Source organism: Pipra filicauda, unplaced genomic scaffold (assembly GCF_003945595.2).
Source record: "Pipra filicauda isolate LSUMZ 115617 unplaced genomic scaffold, ASM394559v2 scaffold913_size85590_pilon, whole genome shotgun sequence".
NCBI classification, from domain to species: domain Eukaryota; kingdom Metazoa; phylum Chordata; class Aves; order Passeriformes; family Pipridae; genus Pipra; species Pipra filicauda.
In genome coordinates, this window is record NW_024105102.1 from 77,818 (window position 1) to 85,592 (window position 7,775).

At 54.1% G+C, this 7,775-nt stretch overlaps 1 protein-coding gene and 1 long non-coding RNA gene across 2 annotated transcripts; both read right to left on the reverse strand.

Moving 5' to 3' along the window:
* Window positions 1-633: 633 nt before the first annotated feature.
* Window positions 634-5,255, reverse strand: LOC113997147. Its single transcript, XR_003544007.2, has 3 exons — window positions 4,765-5,255; window positions 3,830-3,942; window positions 634-3,326 (listed from the first exon to the last, which is right to left on the reverse strand). It is a non-coding gene; the product is annotated as an uncharacterized LOC113997147 (long non-coding RNA).
* Window positions 5,256-5,266: 11 nt separating this feature from the next.
* LOC113982211 (serine/threonine-protein kinase pim-1-like) lies at window positions 5,267-7,699 on the reverse strand (the record flags this gene model as incomplete). Its single annotated transcript, XM_039391221.1, has 5 exons — window positions 5,267-5,649; window positions 5,839-5,992; window positions 6,261-6,437; window positions 7,077-7,443; window positions 7,649-7,699. Coding segments are annotated over 4 exons (702 nt in total), but the record flags the coding sequence as incomplete, so codon positions are not given.
* Window positions 7,700-7,775: the final 76 nt, after the last annotated feature.

Sequence of the window (7,775 nt, forward strand, 5' to 3'; positions counted from 1 at the left end):
TAGGGCAGCGTGCTGGACGCCTGCAGGAGAGTTCTTCTAATCCAGCCTGCTCAGGGACACAGGCAGGGCTTGGGATTACACACACTGATTCCAGAGGCATTGGATATTCCCCCTTACTGAACACATGTCCATTACTGTGCTTTACACAGTCACACCCCTATTGCAAGTCCCTATTTGGTCATTTGGGGTCTTCTCTGGGGGTCTCTGGTGGGTTTTTTGGCATCTGGTGCCCCCCCAAAGCTCAGGTGTCTGCTTCTTGACCTCGGTTCTCAGCATCACTGGTTTTCCCCACAGAGACCGTCATGGTTGGTTTGATCTTCTCTGGGTCCCCAGAGCTCAGCTCACATCCTGTTTGCTTGAGTTCCAGCCCTGATCCAATTCTCCAGGACTTCTCTAAGATTCTATCGTTCCTTATTTGACCAGAGTAGAATCTTGGGAGCAATGTTCTACTTCTCCCAAACCAAGGCTCCCCCTGCACCGGCCACTGCCAAACAAGGCCAGACATCGACTGCCATGGCCTCGACCACTCTCTAGATACAGAAAGATAAAGATCACATTTTGCTCACAATCAGACATCTTTTGTTAAGGAACAGATACAAACAGGATTCACTGATGAGCCCAGACTCACAGATCTTCCTAAGAAGCACACCTGTTTGGTTCAGGAGCAGATACACAGGTGGAGTCCCATCCCACCACATTTGTACCAACAAATAGACCCAGTTTTAGCTCAGGAGTAGATACATGGAGACACAGCCCATTAGGTTGGAAGGTTCATCTAGAGCTCAGCTTTGGCTCAGGGGCTGTTGTTCAGCCTCAGCACTTCAGTGACAGCCACACAGGGCTTTACATTACACACACAGTTTCCAGATTCATTACAGAGTCTTGCTTACTTAATACAGACACTTGTGGGCAACACTTGGATCACCTTTGGCACTAAAAAGACATGTAAATTTTCCTCCCACGTCAACAGTGTTTGAACTGTTGTCAGAAGAGCAAAACAAGAGTGAAGCATTTTGTTTCTGCAGTCAAGTGGGAACCTCTGTCTGATGACATTCCCAAAGGCATCCCAAATACAGGGAGGATTGCACTGAACAGGATTGCAGTTTCTTTCCCAACCTGCTTAGTGCAACAAGAAACAGCCTCTGGCCACCCAGGGAAGGTATCCCCCAAGACCAGGAGATCTTTACACCCCCCTTTTCTGGGCAATTCAGTCACATCCATCTGCCAACATTCACCTGCAGCATTTCTGCATTTTCCATCACCTGTTCCCACTCCAGTGGCAGGGTTTGGATTATTTCTCTTCCACACACCACACTGCTGACTCACTGCTTGTACAACTGGGGTCAGTTTTGGACCAAGAACCCACTTGTGCAAATGTTTCAATAATTTGCTTCACTCCAAGGAATACCCTCATGTTCCCCATCCACCAGGTCACAGAGATTGGCTCAGGGACTATTATTTGCCCACTTGGGGTAACTGCCCAGCCTCCTGGAGCAAATTTTGCTCTAAGGTTTCAAGGAGTTGACAATCCTTAGCACTAGACTCATTTTCTTCTACTGGGAGAAGGATCTCTGTCAGGATCTCTGACCTGGTGGTGGGGAGTTCTGTGCATCCAGAGAATTGTTTTCCACGCTGGACAAAGCTGCCCCCCCTGGGAAACAATTCCCAACCAGGACTTTCCAAGGGGCTGTCTCCTAAGTCAGCTCTGCCCCAATACACTTCTCCTCTAGTCTGGAAGCAATCCCGCTCTGGGCTTCCTTGGCTGGGGCTGGGGCAGTTGACAGGTTGCTTCTTTCCTTCCTGGCCCAGCCTCCCTTGTCCTTGGAGAATTTCAAAGCCCGGGGAGGCTCCTGGGCTCTGGACTACTTGCACTTTGTGTTTGGGATACCCCATATCCACTCAGCCCAAGGAAATTCCACAGGGCCACAGTCTGACCCCAGCGTTGCTGCTCAGCATCAGTGGCTATCAAAAGATCATCCCCACACTGCAATAAGGCTCCAAGAGGGTGGGTTTGGACTTCTCCATTCCTCCAGTCCCTTTGCCAACTGAGTTCCAAATATTGGGGGGCTATTTTTAAACCCCTGCAAGAGGACCACCAAAGTCAGATGGGTTTTCCTCCCCGGCTTTGCATTTTCCCATTGGAAAGCAAAAAGCTCTTGACTTTCCCAACTCAAAGGGAGACACAAAAAGGCAGCTTTCGAATGTAATCCTGTGAAACATATTAAACTCTCATTTAGGGGAGTTAGCAAAGTGTAAGGACTCGCTACGACTGCTTGTATATCTTCTACTCTGTTCTTTATAGCTCTGAGGTCTTGGACTAACTGGCATAGCCTTCCATTTGCCTGCTTGACTGGCAAAACTGGAGCATTCCATTTAGATTCACTTTCTTTTCACAAGCAAAATTTCATCAATTGTTCTACAAAGGGTGAGAATCCCTTACAACTTTCTATTTGCAAAGGACATTGCTTTGGCCCCACCAACCCCACTCCAGGTTTCTCTGGAATTCTCACGGGTTCTGCTCTCTTGGATCATGGAGGCACCTCTCCAGCCCATCCTGTTGGAACCACTGCATCCCCAAGTGATGGTGGCAGATGGATTACTTCTGCTTTGGGAGACTCTCATGCAAAACTAGAAACTTGCACAGAATTAGGCTCTGCAGTAATAACCTATGTTGGACCATTTTTCAATTGGATTGTGGCATTGCATTTTGCCAAGAGATCTCTCCCAAGCAGAGGCTTTGGGGAATTGGGGAAATACAAAAACTGGGGAGCCAACCACTGTTTCCCCAATTTCAAAGCCACAGCATTAAAAATGGCCCAGTTTCCCAATTCCCTGGCACACCAGACAATTGTTCTAGAATTGTCCCTTGAGTTTCATTTCCCTGCATTTAACACAGAGGAACAAGTTCCCACAGCCACAAACAATTGTGCTTAGCTTGGCTGGAACCAGATGTTCTGATGGGGAAGAATCCTCTGGTGCCCCCTCAGTCGTCTGCAGTGATGCCACGAGAGGGTTCGGAGGGTTCTGAAGTTTCAGTTGCGGACAATCCCATTTCCAGTGTCCATCTCTCTTACAGGATGCACAGGGACTGATCCCAAGTCTCCTGGGGGGATGTTTGAAGCAGGCTGCCCATGCTCTCGTCCTCTTCCTCTCCCCGGGGGCACCATTTCCTCAGGGATTTCTTCCAGAACTGCAACTCCAACCCCCAACAATGTCCCCAAATTAGACTGATCTTGTCCCTCAGCTTGATCTTCCTTTCCGGGCTCACACCAAGGGCTCTGAGGGCGCTGCATTCACACCACAATCTTTCTGCCATTTCACAGGTTCTGCAAAGTGAAAAACACATCACCAGACATAACCTCCTTCCACTTCTGTTCCCCTTCTCAAACAGCATCAACTGCAACAATGGATTCTAATTCAGTGTTCCAGAACAGCCACCCATTGATTCCAACACTCCATTAAATTCTCCCTGGGAGCTGTTCCTCCGGGGGGGCCGCCAATCTTCATCCAATATTGCAAAATGCAACCAAGGGGGGACTTCTTCCAAATTCCCCCTTCAGATTGCCCACTTCCCAGCTCTAAACAGTAGACCCAAAATGTTACAATACAGAAACAAATACAAGTACAGAACAATAGTGATCGATAAAACAAAGCCAGAGACCAAATTCCAGAATACCAAAGAACCCACCCAAAGCGCTGGAAGATCCACAGGTCTCAGATGAGCAGGATTCCCAAAATACCAAAGAACCCCCAGTGCGCTGAAAGATCCATACGTTTGACATGGGCAGGATTCCCAAAAAGAACGCCTTGTTATCCAGTGGGATCTTACCTGTGTCCCAGACTGGGCTGGGGATCTGTGCTCTTCTGCAGCAAAGTCCTGGTGCTGGCGTGAAGATCCAGAGATCCCTCGGATCCGCGGGAGATCAGGTAGAGGTGTCCTGTCTGGGGGACAAAAATGCTACTGAAAAGCAGCAGAAACAAACTCTTCACCCCAATTTGGAGATGTTAAAAAGAGCATTCTTCTTTATTCAGCATGCTGGACATTCAGAGGAGAGCTCCTCTAATCCACCGTGCCAAAGGACAGACAGGGCTTTTTATTACACACACTGTTTACATGTGCATTCAATAGTCTGGCTTATTTAATACAGATTCAGTACTTTGCTTTACATAGCCACACCCCTATTGGAAGTCCTTTTCTGGTCCTTCCGGGCCTTCTCTGTCATCCTGACCTCAGTTCTTGAGCAGCACAGCACCATTGTGTTTCACCCCCAAAAATAAAGTTTGTTCTTTCTTTTATCTGGGGACACAGAGGTTAGTTTCCATCCTGCTTGTTTGGGACATCCCTGATCTAATTCTCTAGGACTTCTCCAGGATTACATTGTTCCTCATTTGGGCACTCCGGGGCACTGTGAGTAGAATTTCTATTTCTTCTCTCAGTGGTTTGATGGAGACCATGAGGAGCTGGGAACTCATTGCAGGGACAGGAGGGAGCAGTTGGGAAGTACTAGGCAGGTGGGGGAGAGAACTGTTCAGAGAACAGCTGAGATACAGCTCGAGCAAGCTGAAAACTAAACTGTCATTTGGGGTCATCCCAGATCGGTTGGATTTCAGAAATTACTCAACACAGGTGCCACCTCCTCCAGCCAAGCCCAGGAGATCAACCTCCTCAGCAGCTGCAAGAGCGGGATGTTCATGTGCCTGCTGCCATCTCCCCAAAGCCATTATCCCACTCCTGCTGACAAGATGGGCAAGAGGAGCATCTACCTCCCAAGATCTGCTGCCGCAAGAAGAGCGTGTCCCAAAGGATGTCCTCAGCCTTCTCAGAGGGGATGTCAGATCCTCTCCAGGGATGGTCCCAGCCCTTCCCAACCCGGACTGGGCACCAGCTCCAACTCTTCCCTGGAAAACAAACAACAAATTCATGAACAGAGATTACAAACCAAAAGTGGAAACAAGAAAAAAAGGTAAAATGTTAACCTCCTGTCAGGGTTCTGAGGAAGGCCCAACCCCTGCAGGCCAAAGGAAAACCCCACCTCCTCCAGCTGAGGAAAACCCAGGCCTTCTCCCTGCCCTGCTGCACTGGCCCAAAGAAAGGCTCCTAAGCCAAGGCAGCCCAAGCCTTTCCTGGCCTGCAGCCCAAAGCAGCTGGTGTTCTGCAGCCCCGCCTTTGCTCCCCCCAGGGGGTTTGTTTTTGGCAGGCTGGCTGCCCCTGCCCCAGCCCCGCCCAGCAAAGGGGCAGTGGCAGAGGCTGGGGGCAGAGCCGGGCTCCCATTTCACACCCAGCCCAGAGCACCCGCCCCCCCTCCTGCCAAGAAGCAGCTTGGCAGCCGGCTGAAGAATTCCTCGGGTTCCCCATCAGCAAAGGGGGAACCTTCGGTGCCCAGCCAGGCTGAGCAATGCCCGGGAGCACCCCCTGGGTGTGGACTCATCTGCAAACGGCGTGTGGAGCACGGCTTGGAGGAAGGGGCCAGAATCAAAGGCCATCCTCTTCAGCTCGCCGGCGTCCAGGTCAGCTGAGAGCTTGTCATCCCTGACATCGTCCTCGATGTCTCCAGCAGCAGCCCCACCCGGCACAGCTTCTCCAGAGGCCCCTTCTCCTTCCCTGGGGGCCAGACCAGGCTGTCAGCGTTCTGCTGAGGGCCCAGCTGTCTGTGAAGCGGGACGAGCAAAACCAGGTTGGATGGTGGCCACCAGCACTTGGGAGACCGGGTCTGCAGCCCAGCTCCAGCACAAAGAGGGGCGTGTTCCCGTGGGATGACCCCCCCTCAGTGCTACAGGCTGACAAAAAAGTCTGGTTTCCTTTGGTTCTTATTGCCAAGAGATGTGTGGAGGTGTTACCTGCCAGGCCCCTGGATCAAAGGGAGCACGTGGATCTCTCCCGTCTTCTAGGGCCGGGGAATGTCCTGCACCCAAGGATGGCACAACAGGTCTTCCAGTGCTGGCCTGTCCGAGGGGCGGATGGACAAACACCACCTGACAAGGTGCTGGCAGCCTGGGGGGAAAATGGCCGGTCAGTTGGAGAAGGATCCTGTCCCCTCTGTCCCACTGTCCACGTGCCCAGGCTGTGCTGGCTGTGCTGAGAGCTGTGCCCAAACTTCTCCATCGATTCTCCCTTTTGGAGGAGAGCAGGATGGCAGGACACAGGCCACCTCCTCCAGCCACCCATGGGACACAAACAGCTTCAAGAGCGGCGTCCTCGTGAGCCCGCTGCCCTCTCCCAACACCGTTATTCCCCCCGTGCCACAAAGATTGGTATCCACCTGGAGAGACCCGTGCTGGGAACGGGAGCTGGTCCCAGATGGTGTTGGGGCCTTTGCGGAAAGGGTGCTTCCCGCAGACCATCTGGTAGAGCAGGATGCCCAGGGACCAGATGGTCGCCTCCTCGCCGTGGTAGCGCTTGAGGTAGATCCACTCTGGCGGGCTGTATGACAGTGTTCCTACGGAATACAGACGCAGTTCAGCAGGTGGATGCTGCCTGCTCCCAGAGCCTCACCCCAGCAGCCCTGGCAATGTGGGGCCTGCCCCAGTGGCACACGCTGTGACCCACTGCCTTCTCGCCGGCCCCTGACTCTTGGTTACAAACTCTGGGTTGGAGAAGAAGCCGCTGGTGTCCAAGAGGGCAGCGGAAGCCCTGGCAAGGCCCAACCATTTCATGCAAGGGAAAAACCCACCCAGTGGTGGGGAAAAGCCGTGCCTTCTCCCCGCCCCACTGCACTGCCCCCAACAATTCATCATAAGCCAAGGCAAACAAGGCGAGCGGAGCAGCCCAAGCCCTTCCTCGCCTGCACACCAAGCCATCTGGTGCACAGTTCTGACCCCCTTCTCTGCTACCCTCACGGGGGTTTTGGTCAGGCTGGCTCCCCCCTGCCCCAGACCCAGCCCGGGACAGGGTGGGTGGCACAGGCTGTCGCCAAGGCCGGGGCCTGTCTCACAGTAACCCCCAGCCCCATCCAAAAGCAACTTGGCTGAAGAACTAATCCTGTTCCCCCTCGGCCAAAGGGGCAATCTCCACTGCCACACCCGGGCATGGCCATGCGATGCCCGGCACCAGGAGCATCCCCCGGCTGTGGGCTCACCTGCAAACTGGGTGTAGACCGTGTCCTTAAGGAAGGTGCCACATCCAAAGTCGAGGAGCTTGGCCTCGCCGCTGGCCACGTGGAGGAGGATGTTCTGGGGCTTGATGTCCCGGTGCAGGACGCCGCAGCTGGTGCAGTGCCGCACGGCCTGCAGCACCTGGCGGAACAGCCCCCACGCCATCGCCTCCGGCAGGAACCCCCACGCCCTCAGTAAGCGAGAGAGGTCCTGAGACGGCTCCGGATGCTCCATCACCAACAGGAACCCGTTGGGGAGCTCGAACCACTCCAGGAGCTGGATGACCCCAGGGAAGCCATTGGACACCTTGTCCAGCAGCACGATCTCCAGGGGGGCCCGGGTGCCGTCAGGCTGCGGGGGGACCACGGGGTCGTCAGTGGGGCTGATGCCGTGCCTGTCTGCCTGCTCCCCCTCGGCCAGCCCTGGATGCTCCCCGTCCCCCACCGAGCCCACGCCCACTCTCCCTCCAGGTGTCCCGGCGGCTTCCACCCTGCCGGGCCTCGGCTCGTCCCCGCCCGTCCCGCCCCGCTTTCTGCCGCTGGCCCCGCTCGCTCACCAGCTCGCCCCAGCGCCGGATGCCATCCCGGGACACGGCTTTGATGGCCACCTGCAAGCCGAGGGGAAGGGCGGGTTGAGCTCGCCGCCCGTCCCGCCCTCCTCCTCCTCCTCCTTCTCCTCCTCCT